At 40.0% G+C, this 16,497-nt stretch overlaps 1 protein-coding gene across 1 annotated transcript in view; it reads right to left on the bottom strand.

The window, feature by feature from the left end:
- FBXL17 (F-box and leucine rich repeat protein 17) overlaps positions 1 to 16,497 on the bottom strand; it is a 242,717-nt gene that overhangs the window by 110,480 nt on the left and 115,740 nt on the right. The window contains exon 7 of the mRNA XM_072992481.2: positions 14,592 to 14,668. Coding sequence (XP_072848582.2) covers positions 14,592 to 14,668 — 77 coding nt within the window. The remainder of the gene's footprint in view (positions 1 to 14,591; positions 14,669 to 16,497) is intronic.

Here is a 16,497-nt window from a genome sequence, read left to right as displayed (position 1 = left end):
GGTCAAACTGAATCAACTGGACAGAGAGAGATGGGGCAGTGATGGTCACCCCTGGATCAACTAAACTGCTGGTGGACTCAAGGTTGACATGAGTGTCCTCGATTTTTGCTCTAAAAAAAGGCTGCAAACTGGTTACTAGTAAACTCAGACGAGACCTTGAATGGCCAGAACTGGCAAGGTTGTAGACCATCAGCAACAATTCTGCTTGTCGGTTTGTGGCCTCATTAATCCTCCATATGTTAAAAGTCTTTCTTGTCCTTTTTAGGGTGTTGGCATATTTATTGGCCATGATCTTAAGTGCAGCCCTGTGCTGAGCCAATGGATAAATCTGGAGTGGAGCAATTAGATAAGGTGAAGAAGAATGACAAGGTTACTCAGCACACTTCATAACTGAGGGAACCCTGAACCCAGGTTCTCTTATGCTTTCTCTATTATGCCTTTTCTTCTAATGCTTTCTCTACTTCTTTTACCTTTCAATTACCAAAGTATTCACAGGTGGTCACAGAACTGGTGTGAGGAGGGGGAAGCCACCTAGGAAATAGGCCAGTTTTGTAGAGATTTCTCTTTCCAAAAGAAATCTGCAATTCACAATTTTATAGTTCTCAGTTTTTTCTTAGATCAAACACTGTTGAATCATGTTTCCTTTTTTACTGGAATTTGCACAGATCTTCTGCTTCAGTTATTATTATTCTTTTTGTGTATTAAGGCCCAAGTGGTTACATATTTATAGAAGCATTTCATATGAGCTCTTGGCATTTTATAATTAGATGCAATGTGTTCAGTATGTATAGTTAATAAATAAGCAAGAATGGGGCAATGGATGAAAGAGAATTGCAAATAAAGTAGGCCATTAACTTAGCTAGGTCAGAAAGATCCCTGACATTTCAAAACTAGAATCATTCCACTTGACTTAGGGAAGAACTATAATTCATAAATTTAAATTACTTTGGAAACAATGTTTTAAAAGAACTAAGGTGAGTTTTGTGCCTTCAGCTGAGCCAGAAGAAATGTCAGTTCACTGATAGAGGTTAAGAGCTGAAAGATAAAATTTTTGGATGATAAAAACTGAGTAGCCTCTGAGCACCCCCACAGGTTGCAAGTAGGAGCAAAAAGGAAACACAAATATATTTGTGCTTATGCCTGCTGTCACATACTGTCACATGAAGTCTACACTTCTCAATTTGTCAACGAATCATAAGCTATAATGATAGGTAGGATGATGATGATGAAATTAAAGAACCACTGCTGTTTCTGAACTGCACATTAAATGAGACCTACTTGTACCAAACTCAAAGTTGGTTGACACTGTGAGGCAGATTTGGGCCAAATGCATAGGGAACATGGGGAATAAGAAGGAGAAGTTTTATTGAAAAAACAAGTATCTGCTCATGCACGGTTCAGTGTGAGGATTATATATTTATTTACTGTCCAGATTCCTACAGATGTTCATTAAGATTTATAATAACATGTGGTGGTAAACTGCAGCTAATTGACAAGGTGCTGTCATGCACCTTGGTTGCATGTCTGGTTATATGCTAAACAGCATAACACTGGCACCTTGTCAATTAGTTGCAATAAGCTGGGGCAAGTTATGCAAGCCACACCTGGACACCAACAGGATTCTGGGCAGTATTTCTAAAACCAAAGCTAGACCAGCAAGAGGAAACTTGCACTGGAGTATAAATAGGCTTCTTTTGTGGGCTAGCATATTTGCAACCCCCACTGCTAAGGTAAATGAGTTTTTTTTTTCTGTTTGGGGGTCCTCCATTTCTGGCTATGAGGACATCCAACTGCCAGATGCCTGTCCCACCCAGAAGCATATCCTTAATCAAAGATTCAAAAAAAATCAAGCATACATAATACATATTATTCTTTTTACAAACAACAGTCCATATACATTCCAGGATATCAAGAAATAATATCTTAATTTTAAGAGGGCAAAATTATAATTAAACATTTAATGCTGTACTTTGTGTGCCTTCAAATAATTGGATTCATATGATTTGCTGTGTAGGAAGCAATAGAAACCCTTGAAGCAGGGCAAAAATTAATTTTAGAAAAATAAGGCTCAATAGATGTTTTTACACAGAAAGAAAGAAAGTTAAGCATGATACACTAGACTTCTGAAATGTGAATGGCCACCTTCAGAATGGTAGAGTGTAAATTATAGGTTTTTTTTAGTAACGGTTTAGCCTGTGCATGGTGATAAGGTTGTACTTTAAACAGTTCCTTCTAACCTGCTATTTTGCAGTTAAGTCCATCATGTAGACAAAAAGATGGTGACAGTGAGCTGTATATCAATCTGACAAAATGAAATAAAATAAAGTTTAGCTTACTGCTTTGCTCAAATAGAAAATCACTTACTATGTACTACTGGACCAAAAATCTGCAACTTTACGGAATATGTTACTGCTGTAATTTACCTCACTGTATGGGGCTCTGAGATGTGCATTCCAAACTAACTTAAAAGAAAATTGTCTGGAATGTTCTTGACATCAAGAGTATTTTTAAAAGTTATTTAGAGAAAATTGATTTCTGATGGTTATGAATTACATACAGTGCTTCCAGATGGTAGAAAATGTTCTTTCTACATGAGTGATTCTCAAGAATATGGTCAACAAAGTTTGAATAAAACTTTATTTTTCAAGGGATGATTTATATGACTTGCAACCTGACTTAGGTGAACAGTCTTCATCTGTTGTACTCATCACAGTCAGCCCTCATGATGTATTTTGTATTTTCATTGTCCATGGGGCCATCTTTATTAACACCATCTAGGGCTACTAGCAGAGATTTGTAGATTATATTTCAATAAAGTTACCACCAGGCAGCCCATCCCCAAATCAGTGCTAGCTCTGTGCATGCTAGTCCAATAGGGGTTGATGTATATTACATAAGTATATACATCAGCTGATAATTCACAGCTGCATATATAAAATGGCTCCAATGAAAAATCTGTGTGATACCACATATTTTAGTAATTAAAGACAGAAATAAAGAGTGGCATTTACTCTCAACTAATCACTTTTTAAAAGGGGTGTTTTTTGGCTTGTTTTCAGAGCTCTAGGATAAAGAGATATTACAGTCATAGTGTAATCAGATGCCATTAGTGAAAGAAAAAAAATAAATTGAAATTAACACTACTAAATTCCTTGCCCACTTCTTACCTATAATCACAGGAACATTTTCTCTTTTCAATATCTCTTCAAGCTGTCAGAGTCTCAGTATATGGCTACATATATACATAACAAGCAGGCAACTGGCAAAGGTAACAAGTAGGCAACTGGCAAAAGTTTCTTGCATACATGAAAGGATCAGGTGTGTAGAATTCTATTCACACAATGCTTTTACTAGGGGAAAGTCTGGATTAGTGAATACTCATTATGTGTAGAAGGCAGGGCTCTAAACCCCTCTGCTGGGACTTCTACTGCCCTGAATACACAGGGGTGGATGAGTCTCAAGAAGAGAGCCGTCACTACCTATGAAGGTACTCCATGTGACTTTGAACCATCACAAAGGTCTCTGTTGTTCATATTCTCTTCCACACATTAATAGAACTGCAAGGAGTGGGATTGGAGAAGACTTCTATACGTATAAGGATGAGTATGCCCAAATATTATATCTAAATATTTCCAAATACATGTCAACCAACAAAATTTGAGGCCTGCAACAAGTTTTTCTGCTTAAATCATTATGGGCAGAATCCAGAACTAGTCTTATATAGAACTGACCAACTGCAATAAACAGGACATTAATCACAACCATCCATGAGTCTACTCTATGCACAATTAAAACTAAATTTAGTCTTATATACATGCAATTTTGACACATAAATTCAGAATGTATTATTGAAAGTATTTCTTTAACATAAATGGTGCAAGTAACATCCAACATGAATATATCATACAATTGTACAATGTTCCCTCTAAGCCACATGGCTGGGTGCCGCTGCATCAGGTGTGTGCAGCCAAGCGAATGGATCTGCCCATTTGCTTCCATTTGCAGCTGGAACTCTGTATGCGCAGAGCTCTGGAGAATTAGAGGGAACACTGCAATTGTATCTCCAAACATCCAAAACTAAGACAGCAATGCTATGGACTCTTTCAAAAAGCATCTGAAAAGCTTCCAAAAGCTTGAAGGTGAATTATAAAATAACTTAATATTACTTCCCCAAAATAAATAGATTTCAATAAAATGTTTTGAAGGGTTTGCACAATCAACAGAACATTAAGGTTAACACCGTTTTTACTTACAAATGTATTTTCCATTTGTTTCCCTGCACTTCCAACAAGTACTGGAGAAGACTTTATGAAGGAACACAGATCTTTTACTAATGAGTTGAAGATATTTCAAGTAATAACAACGAAGCACAAAGAATAAAGTATGGGTGGGTTTGTGTATAGAAAGATAGTTAGAAAACACACCCTACGAAAATAGGAAGAGAAGAGTAGTTGCAATAGGAGACTCCCTACTGCATGGGATGGAAACTGAAGTATGCTGGGAAGATCCATGGACCTGCCAGTTAGGCTGCCTCCCTGGAGAACAGATTAGGGATGTGACAGGATTGCCATCACCAATAAAACCCACAGATACATATTCTTTCCTTCTCATCCATGTGGGAACAAATGACACAGCCAAGAGCAACTCTGAAGACCAGTACTTGTGAGAGAAATATATATAGAACAGGAAAAGGAAATACTCTAGATGACTGACTGACTGTGAAGGTGGTGTCAAAGTGAGGGATTTGGTTTTTTGGACCATGGCCTAAACTTCCTGGAAGATGGACTGCTAGCTTGCACCTCATAAGGACTGGGAAGAATGTGTTTGGCTACAGCATGAAGAACTTCATCAGGAGGGCTTTAAACCAAATTGGAAGGAGAGGGAGACACAAGCACAGAGGTAAAGATACATGAAGCCTCACACACAATAAGAAGACTAGAATCAAATAGTTCTTATGGGGGTCAATAATAACATTAACATTAATAATAATATTCATAAAATGTATAAAAAAAGCAGACCACTAATCACACAATCTCTGGTGTCCATATACAAATGCAAGGACTATGAGTAACAAAACGAGAAGAACTGGAAATCTTTGCTCCGGAGGGTAAATATGACTTGATAGGAATAACTAAAATTTGGTGGGATGATTCCCATGACTGGAATGCAGCAATTAAAGGATATAAATTGTTTAAAAAGAACAGGAAAAAATAGAAAGGGAGGTAGAATTTCAGTATATGTCAAAAATACACATTCCTGCACAGAAATACAAGAGGAGATTGGCTATCCCAATGAGAGCCTTTGGATCAATATAGTTGGGGCGAAAAACAAAAGGAACATGGTAGTTCATGTTCACTACTGACCGCCCAATCAAGGAGAGGATGCGATGAAACTTTTGAAAAACAAACTGCAGGGATTTCAAAGAGACACAATGTAGTAGCGATGGGAGATTTGAATCTGATATCTATTGGGAAGTAAATTCTGCCAAGTATGGTCCCTTCTATGAAATTTCCGGCTTATGTGGCTGATAATTTTCTCCTACACAAAGTAGAGAAAGAAACTAGAAGACTAGTTATCCTTAACTTGATTCTAACCAACAGAGACAAATTGGTAGAGGAAGTGGCAGTAAGGGGAACTCTGGGCGAGAGCGAACATGTTCTACTAGAATTCTTGATTTCAAAGGAAACCAAAGCAGAGTGTACTTACACATGCATGCTGGATTTTAAGAAAGCCAATTTTACTGTACTCAGAACAAGGATAAGTAAGGTCCCATGGTAGTAGATTCCAACAAGAAAAGGAGTCCAAGAAGGGTGGGAAATTCTAATTTAAAAAATTCCATCTAAAAAATAAAATTCTAAAGGCACAAGTAACTACAAACAATTCCAACAAGAAAAAAAGTTGGTAGAAAGCAAAAAAGGCCAATGTGGTTTCACAAAAAGACTCAGACAGGACCTGAAGACCAGGCCACAAAGGAAGAGTACACACAAGCAGCAAAGAATTGCAGCAATGGTATTAGGAGGGCAAAAGCTGAGAATGAGCTGAGGTTAGCTAGAGACACTAAAAGCAACAAGAACACATTATTCAGATATGTGAGTAGCAAAAGACAAAGAAAAGAAACAGTGGCTCTGCTACTCAATGGGGATGGAAAAATGATAACAGAAAAAGAAAAGAAACAAGTGCTCAATTTCTATTTTAGCTCAGTGTTTTCCCAAAGGACAGACTATGACCCTCCAGACAAGTGTGAAGTGCAGGTGGAGGGGACACAATTGCAGCTGGAGATTGATAAACAGTCAGAGAATACCTTATTACCTTAAATGAGCTCAAATCTCCAGGGCCAGATGAACTGCCTCCAAGAGTATTGAAGGAACTGGCTTAAAAACTTTCAGAACAACTGTCCATTATTTTCTTGAAATCATGGGAGGTGCCAGATGACTGGAGGAGGGCTAATGTTGTCCCTATCTACAAAAAGGGCTAAAAGGAGGAACCTGGGAACTACAGACCACTCAGCTTCACACCAAATCCCAGGGAAAATTCTGGAACAAATTATAGAGCGGTCAGTTTTCAAACACCTAGAAAACAATATAGTAATAACTAGAAGTCAACACGGATTTGTCAAGAACAAATCCTGCCAGACTAATCTGATCTCATTTTTTGATTGGGTAATCTCCTTGATAGATATAAGGGATGCTGTAGACATAGTATATCTTGACTTCAGCAAAGCTTTTGACAAAGTGCCCCATGATATTCTGATTAGTGAGTCAACTAGGTGTGGGCTACATAGAACAACTGTCAGGTGGAGTTGGCTACAAAGTCGTATTCAGAGGGTGATGATTAATGGTTCCTTCTCCAATTGGGAGAAGGTAACAAGTGGGGTACCCCAGGGCTCAGTCCTGGGTCCAGTGCTATTCAATATTTTTCTTAACAACATGGATCAGGGGATAGAGGGAATGCTAATTAAATTTGCGGCTGACACAAAATGGGTGGAATAGCTAACACCCTGGAAGACAGAAACGAAATTCAAAATGATCTAGATACTAGTCTTGAGCACTGGGCTGAAAATAACAGACTGAAATTCAACAGAGATAAGTGCAAAGTACTGCACCACAGAAACAGAAACCAAATGCACAGTTACAAGATGGGGGATACCCAGCTCAGCAATACTACGAACAAGGAGGATCTTGGAATTGTCATAGATCACAAGCTGAATATGAGTCAACAGTGTGATGTGGATACAAAAAAGGCAAATGCTATTTTAGGTTGCATTAGTATAAGTATAGTCTCCAAATCCTGTGAAGTACTAGTTTCCAAATCTCGCAAGGTGCTAGTTCCCCTCCATTCAGCTTTGGTTGGGCCTCACCTTGAGTATTGTGTCCAGTTCTGACTAAAAGGGCTGGGCATGATTAGCCTTGAAAAAAGAAGATTGAGGGTAGATATGATAGAACTTCCCAAATAGTTGAAAGGCTATCATACAGAGGAGGAGCAGGATCTGTTCTCAATCATCCCAGAGTTCAGGACATGCAACCATGGCAGCCAGATTTTGGTTGAATATCAGGAAAAACTTCCTGTTAGAGCAGTACGGCAATGGAACCAATTACCTCGAGAGGTGGTGAGTGCTCTAACACTGGAGGCATTCAAGAGAAACTCAGACAACCACCTGCCAGATATCCTTTGATTTGTATTCCTGCACTGAGCAGAGGGTTGGACTTGATGGCCTTAAAGGCCCCTTGCAACTTCATGATTCTATGATACTTGTGTGTCATCAAGTCGGAACTAACTTATAGAGACCCTAACAGGGCTTTCAAGCTAAGTGAGATATCTAAAGAGTGGTTTGACCAGTTCCACTCCCCCCAGTGAGTTTTTATGGCAAAGCAGGAATTTGAACCCTGGTCTCCAGAGTCCTAGTTCATTACTCTATCCACTATATTGCATTGGATCTTGGAAAATGTAGTTAATATAAAATGTGTCAACTGCATTATTCACTGGGACTAAAGCAGAATTCACAAATTTAAGAACACATCTTACTAAATGTCTGCAGTTGAGTATTATTTGCTAATTATAATGTTTGTTCAACTTAGAAAAATACACTATTTCACAGCAAGCACTGGGTAAAATAAAAATTAACATGATATGAAAAAAAGAATTATGACTACCAAGAACATATCATATTGTACTCAGGTATGACAACTTTACATAATTAAAATGTTAGTTTTTTTAGTTTGTGCATATCAGTCATTACAGTTTGTTACTTCTCAGGCAGTTGCACTGCATGAGTATTGAACTCTTAAACTACTTTTTATGCCTAAATATAAATTCCAGATATTCTCACAAAAAAACCACCATTATTTTGTGTTACACTAACGAGCCTGTTCTGCAGAAACACAATCCTATATGTTTTAGTTACAGAGAACAAAAACTAAAAAATTCTAAGAAATTTTCTGAATTAGAACAGAAAACTGAAATATAGTCACATAATTCTGGGCATAATTATTGCCTCCTCTTCCAGCTATGCAATCTTCCCATAAACATAATTACCATATTTGCTGGCGTATAAGACAACTTTTTTGGCCCAAAAAACATGCCTCCAAGTGGGAGGGTCATCTTATATGCCGGGTGCACTTCAGTTAGGCCAGGAAGGAGCTGCCGCCGCTGTTGAGTGAGTGATGCAGGGCCGCACCGGCCAGGGAGGAAGGCAGGCAGGCAGGGGGTCGGTCCAGATGGACGGAGGGAAGGAAGCAGAGCCGGCCATGCCTGAGAAGCCAGAGCCTGGCGTGGGCTGCCCGGCAACGCTGAGCCAGCTGTCCGCTCGCCCACCGCAAGCACTTCCCCTCCTCCTCCTCCTCCTCTGCCGCCGGCCGCTTCCCCTCCTCCTCGCCCTCCTCGTCGCTGGCCATGAATTTCCAGGGCGGGCCCGGGCAGAGCCCCAGGCAGCCGCCGGCAGCGCCGCAGCAGAGCCATCAACTCTATATTTTGAGTGGAAATGTTGGGGGGGTCGTCTTATACGCCCAGTCGTCTTGTACGCCAGCAAATACGGTAATTAGACACAGACCAAAAGATCCTACATTTCCATCCTTTGCAAAGATACAAACCCCCTCTGTTTCATTATGTTAAATTGATGGCACAAATTAACAGAAGTGAGGAATATAAAATTGAAAAAATCAATAGACATGTTTGTTTTTATTTCTGACAATCTTAAATAATTTAACAAAGACCATGTTGTACGTGTATATGCAACAAGGATAATTAGAAATTTATTCACATCCATTACAAACAATTTTAGAAACAATTCTGTCTACAAGCAATATTTATCTAGGCGTTTAATACAAATCAAACCATTTAAAATGCTAAAATAATACCATACTGCACTATACCATAGCAAACTTTAACATTTACATGTAATTTAAATACAGCAGACCAAGAAATTAAACAGATCGCTACTGTGGCAGATCACAAATTGACAATCCCATCAATTCCGAAAGAGCGGTCTATCTCTGGGCATCCATAGCTAGAAACATAATACTCCAGATTTCAACCCAAGCAAAATGTGGAATTCTTGACAAGACTATAAAAGTTGTATGTACTGTATTTGATTACCCTTGTAGTGATCTGAATACGTTGGCTGAGGGAGGGCAGACCTATGTTGACAAACCTTATGTCAAAGTACAATTGTAAAATTTTATATCACATTCTGTCAAATAATATTTATTCCCTACGACTTCCATCTGTTAGAAACTTCAGTTCTCAGATTAAATGAGTCACATTTAGTCCCACTGCTGTATAGAAACCAGGATTCAAAAAGGCACATTTCTGTTCACAAAACTCACACAAAAGCACGCATTCAAGGGAACTCTGGACTTCTGTTTTTTGAATGGTACATTACCATCTGGTTCAAGCTGATTTTGAAATTAAGTGGAGTCTCAAAAGCAGTTTTTATATGACATGAAGACCTGCTGTTCACAGAATCCAACTCAACATTTTTGAAGTCACATCAAACTGCTCTTATTGCTACTCTGTTTCCCCGAAAATAAGACCTAACCTGAAAATAAGACTTAGTGTGATTTTTTCAGGATGCTTGTAATATAAGCCCTACCCCCAAAATAGGCCCCACTTAAGTGAAGCCCTGCTCTTCACCATCGTACAGCATTGTGCAGCAACCAGAAGAAGATGACGTGGCTATATGTGAATAAATGTGGATTGTTGTACATCCCCTGAAAATAAGCCCTAAAGCATTCTTTGGAGCAAAAATTAATATAAGATCCTGTCTTATTTTCAGGGAAACACAGTGCAATATTTGGGTCATTTTTTTAAAAAGAAAAGCTTAGTATAGTACAACCTCCAAATCAGGGGATCAGTTCCAAGCCCACACCTCGCCAAAAAGCATGGAATGTAGTGAGCACATACCACAGCAACAATTTAAAGGAAAAAAGAGCACCTCCTACCCTCCTCAGCTGCTTCTGCAAGTCCCATCGCTGCCATCAGCTTGGCTACGCAAACAAAACCTTCCAAACCGAGGCGGTGGCGACAACTCCCCCCCCAAGTCCAGAGAATGAAGACTCGCTTTTTTTTGCATGTATACTCACACACATGCTCCTGTCTAAAATCTGCTGGGTGTTGATCAGAAAAGATACATTAGTACAAGACCCTCACCCCTAGTATTTGTACCTTGGCGCCAGGGCTCTCCCTTTAGCTAAGTCAACCTCTGTTTAGGAGTAAGGGCGTGACAGTGAGGAAGCCAGGTTATGATGTGTGAATCACAGAGGACCACTTGAAAAACTCCTTCTTCGTTGCCTCTGTGAATCATACTCTCAGTGACTAACAAGCCGTCTTATCGAGAGAAGATTGTCACATCAAGATAGAAGAGAGTACAGCATGTCCAAAAGCTGCACTGGACTTCTGGCAAACGTCTAGCCAATAGTGATTAATAAATGTGGATGGCTGCGACCATGTGGCAGATGGACAAATCTCAAGGAGAATCCCTTGGAGAAAAGCTGTGGATGCCACCAATGCCCTGGTAGAGTGTGGGCGAAGGAGCTGTGGCATGGAAAGGCGTGGAAGCTAGTAGGCATGTTGGACAGCAGAGGCAACCCACTTGGATATACACTGAGAGGTGACTTGGAGACCTTTTGATGGAGGCTGATAGCTGACAAAAAGTCTAGTTGAATGCCAGAATGGTTGTGTGCAGGCTATATAGAAAGCTAGAGCCCGTCTTACACCCAGGGTGTGAAGGATGCATTCTTGAAGAATGGACGGAGATGGGAAAAGGATGGAAGAACTGATGGTTGAGAGAAATGGAACTGGGAGACAATCTTGGGACAGAATGAGATATCTACAAAAACCCAAATCTTGTCAGGGTGAAAGTGGAGATATGGGTAGTCAGACCGCAAAGCTGCAAGCTCACTGGTGCGTCGCACAGAGGTGATTGCCATGAGGAATGCGGTCTTAAAGGTTAGAGACGGAGGTCTGTCAATGCCAGGGGCTCAAAAGGGGCCCTTGTAAGGTGTCGAAGGACTAGTGTGAACAACCACTGAGGTGGAGGAGAGCATGGATCAGGGCATATGTGAGTTAGCCCTTTGAGAAAACACTTGAAAGTAAGATGCCTGAAGAATTTAGAGGCTGGAGAGGTTGGTAGCTGGTGTGCCACAATGGCAGACAGATATACTTTGAGTGATGAGAGAGAACATCCCATGCACTTAAGGTGTACAAGGAAATGTATAACATTAGAGAGAGATGGGTTAACTGCTGACTGTGCTCTTGAGGAAGTGAAGGACTGGATTTTTTCCCATTTATATATGTAGGCTCTCCTGGTCTGGGGTTTCTTTGCATGATGAATAACAGTAATCAAGGAGGCAGAATCCTCCGCGCCATAAGATGAAGCACTGGGAGATCTGGGTCGACGATCTGACCCGTTTTGGGTGAGGAGGTGAGGTAGATGGGGAAGATGATAAATCTCAGAAGACAGTTGGCAGAGAGTGAGAAACCAGGGCTGTCATGGCCACCACGGGGCTACGAGAATGGCATTGGGTTTGTTTTGCTGGAAACAGATGACCTCAGTGGAAAGAGGTAGGTCAGCATTTTGGGCCAATGTCTGACAAAGGTGTTGCCGAGGGAGTTCTTGCTGACTCCTGTGCAGGAACAATAGTGTTTGCATTTTTAGTTCTTCCTGGATCTGCATGCAAACAGGTTGATTGTGGGTGTCCCCCAACTAGTACAGTGGGACAGGAATACCGTTTGGTCTAGTTTCTATTTGTGGGCTTTGTAAGTCTGAGTAAGTCTGCCAGGTGGTTATCTTGGCTGGCTACAGGGACTGCCATGAGACAAATGTGGTAAGAGAGGCACCACTCCCACAGGTCAACGGTGAAGTATAGGAGGCTTGGGGAGTGAGTACCGCCCTGCCTGAGGATGCAGTACATTGCCGTGGTATTGTCTGTGTCTATCTGGACCATTTTGCTGCAGAGGTGGTTTCTGAAAGCTTTGTGGGCCTTTATGATGGCTAGTAGTTCTAGTTCACTGATGTGAAGCATTTTTTTCTCTCTATGACCAATTAGCATGGATCTGGAGAGATCTGCAGTGAGCTCTCCAGCCAGTAAGGCTTGCGTCCATAGTGACTTGTATCCATGGGCTGCTGGAAGGGTTGTCCCATTGTCAGGTTTTGTTTGGAGAACCGTCATGAGAGTTGGGAGGCAAGCTTTGAGTGACATGTAAGAGGGTAGGTGGTGGGTCAAGGAGTGGGTCAAACAGAGTCAGAAACCATGCCTGAAGGGATTTCATCTTTAGACAGGTGGGCTGAACTACAGAGGCTATCATGCTGAGGACATGTTGAACCGTCAATGCAGAAACAAGTGTGTGAGGGATGAAGGTGCCAACCAGAGAGATTAAGTTGAAACATTTGTCATCTGGGAGAAATGCTTCGGCTTTGTCAGAGTCCAGGTAGGCTCCAATGTAATGGATACATCTGGTAGGTACTAGGGTAGATTTTTGCAGGTTTACTGCAAGGCTGAAATCTTGAAGAAAGGTTAGAGTAAAATGGATGTCACGCTGTGCTTTGAGGCAAGAGTGAGCTACGAGAAGCCAGTCATCGATGTACAGGAAGATTTGAATGCCCTGCAGCCTGAGGTATGCTGCTATGGGGGCTGTGCATTTGGTGAATACCCGGGGGGCTGTGGCGAGCCCAAATGGGAGTCTTTTGAATGTATAGGCCTGAACACCTAACTTTAACTGCAGGTAAGGCCTGTGAGCTGGATTGATGGAAATGTGGAAGAAGGAATCTCGTAAGTCGATTACTGCAAATCAGTCTTTCCTGTGGCGCAGTGGAAGAACAGACTTGTCCGATTTGATGTCAAACCTGGTGCTTAGGTTTACGGTTGTCACGTCTGAGTGTAGTTTGCTGCCGGGTCTTGGTGCAATAGGACTGCTGTTTGTAGTAAGGAGTAAGTGGTTATTTGCCAAAGAGGTTCATGTTGAAACCTCTGACAGGAGGTGTAGGGACAACACCACTGTGTGCACTGTGTGCACTGTTGTTATGTGGAGTAAACTCCCTAGCTCCTGGCAGCTGTTCATTTATTTTATATATTCTGAAAAAGTCATCTGTTTCAGCACTGAAAAGGCTGACACCATCAAAGGGGAAGTCTTTGATATGGGCGCGGGCATCCTCTGCAAGGCCAGCTATCCTAAGCCAGGAGAAATAGTGAAGTACTACAGAGGTGGCCATAGACTTTGATGTGGCATCGATAGTGTGGTGTGCTGCCAACATTTGTTGTTTAGCCACTGAGAGGCCTTCTTGCTGAAAGGTTTGTGCTAGAACCCTTTTATCACCAGGCAGTACCTCTATCAGGGTAGACACATTGTCCCATAAGAAGCGTTGGTAGGTGCCCATAACCACTTGATAGTTGGTGACACTCATGGTAAAGGCAGCTGAGGTACATATACTGGGGGGAGGGGGTTGTACTAATGTATCTTTTCTTATCACAGAAGCTCTAGAATATTCTGATGAGGCTCCGTGCATGCGCGGATCACCCAATGTGTGATTCACAGAGGCCACAAAGAAGAACAATCATTCAATTCAGAAATTATATCACCTTATAGTTAAGGAAATTTAACTAAAAATAAGCACAATATCTAAATTGACAAATCAGTTAAACCTATTGCTCCTTCACCAGAGACAAGTACATGGTACATGGTACAGGTGAACCATGGCTAAAACCATGGTTCACCTGTACATCTAGAACCTCAAATAAACCAGTTTGTAATAACTGAATTGAGGAGCATGTCACTTTTATAGATTTCCTGTGATAAGCATTTTATTTTGGCATGTACATAAAACATACCATATGAACTTCAAGAAATGCTGCAATATTTAATATTCAGTGTTCACTATTCATTAAAAAGTAGAGAAACTAGCTGTTTAACATTATGGGGTCTATCTTTTAAAACCATCATTTTAATTGTTTTCATATTACAACTGATTTCAAACCAGTTTTGAAATGATGTATTTTCACATTTATTATATATTATAAAAAAGAAGAAATCTCTAAGGTTGAACCATAAACAATTTTTAAAGACCTTTTAAAGAAAAAGAATAAATCAGTATTACTTACCATAGTCTGTGATTTTACATGACACCAAATAAAGTTCTTTCAAGTTCTGTCCTTCTTTAGCAATTACCTCCACACATCTGGAATACAGACAAATCTGGATTAAAAGTTCTTATACATATGTTACCTTACTGAAATATTATTTGCTACTGGACTTTTAGAATGGCAGTAGGTAATGGATGGAATTAAAATTTCACTCCTTAGTAAATATATTAAAAGATTTCAAATATACTAGCTGAAATGTTGCACAGTTATGCAAATGGCACAACCTGTGGACGCAAACTGCCATAAACTGAGAAATCTCCATACACATTATTGATTTATTTTAAACATTTATTCAGTTTTACAGAATTATATAAAATGATTTAAAAACATTTTAAAACATAAGATATTTGAAACAATTTAAAATCAATTAGTTTAAAACACAAGATTAAAAATGAGACATTAAAACCATTGCATTAAAACCTGCACAGGTCATGATCCTCAACCATGAAAGGCTCTAATAGGTATGTTTTAACTTGGCATCCAAATGATGCCAATGTTAGTAGTACCAATGGTCTCCACGAGAAGGGCATTCCACAGTCAGAGTGCTATAGGAAAGAAAGCCTTATTCCATGTCTCTACATAATGAACTGTTTTCACAAGTGGGACAGAGTCATACAACACTGCATGCAACAGATAAGGTCTATGGAGATTTCCTAACTTATGGCAACTTTTCTCTAAAATTTCACTATTTGTGTAACTACACAACAGGATTTCAACCATTATATATTTACTTTTGAAAGTGAATTACTTGCAAGTAAAATAAATATTTTACTGACAGTTTCAATTTTGACAAAATCAATTTTGTCTGAGCATATCTTTATTTCTGAAATATTATACAAGCTCTTATGAATGAGTAGAAAATGCTGGATACTAAAATGTTAATCAGAATGCTTTTAGCAATCATGAAGAGTAATTGCTCCATGAGCAAAGTACTGTCATTGCTCCACAGATCCCCAGTTTGTATTTATGATAGCTGTTGCTCACCACGCTATAAATAACAGGGATTATGCATAGACAATGGGTTAGTGAACATCCCTTAAGCCAGCAGTCCCCAACCTTTTTAAGTCCACGGACCAGTTGGGGAAGGTGGGGCACCCCCCCCCACGCTCGCATGCATGTGTGAAGTAGAAGGTGCACGTTTGTGTGTGTGCGTGCATGAATGGGTATGCACTTGCGCATGCACAGGCACAAAGGGCAGAGTGGTGCTTAGGGGACACTCCTGCACACTTGCAAAGGGGTGAGAGGGCACTCGCGTGCACTCACACGCATGTGCAAATGGGCTGTGCGGGGGTGGGAGTGCATGAAGGTTGGGTGGGAGATCTGTCTCCATGGCTCGGTCCGGCCCAAGCCACAGACCAGCACCGGGCCATGGACCGGGGGTTGGGGACCCCTGCCTTAAGCAATTAGAATAAAAAGACAAACAACATACAATGCTCTACACACAGAGAAAATATAAACATTTTAGCCAATGTGTGACTGAATTGGAATTAAATATAAATAATACCCTCGATTCATTCCTAAATATTCACAATGATTATTACATATGTCAACAAACATCACAGTATGAAATTATAGTCTGTAAATAGAGCACAGATATTTAGTTCTAGAAACATGCAATAATTAGAATGAAGATTTAAATTTCAATGCCTTTGTTGGCTTCTCAAACAAAATAGTATTTTTTTCTATTTTACCTACTTTCCCCTAAATATATGAAAATGGAATGAATGTATATCCAAAAATAAACAAGCATAATAATTTTGTTTTGTCTTATGGATTTTACTATTTATGTTTTGTATGCTACATATTTTATTATAGATTTTATTATATAAACTACTTTGTTGTGTACATTTTAGCAATTTCAGAC

Source organism: Pogona vitticeps, chromosome 2, assembly GCF_051106095.1.
Source record: "Pogona vitticeps strain Pit_001003342236 chromosome 2, PviZW2.1, whole genome shotgun sequence".
In the NCBI taxonomy this organism is placed as follows: domain Eukaryota; kingdom Metazoa; phylum Chordata; class Lepidosauria; order Squamata; family Agamidae; genus Pogona; species Pogona vitticeps.
This window is presented reverse-complemented; position numbering and strand designations above follow the sequence as displayed.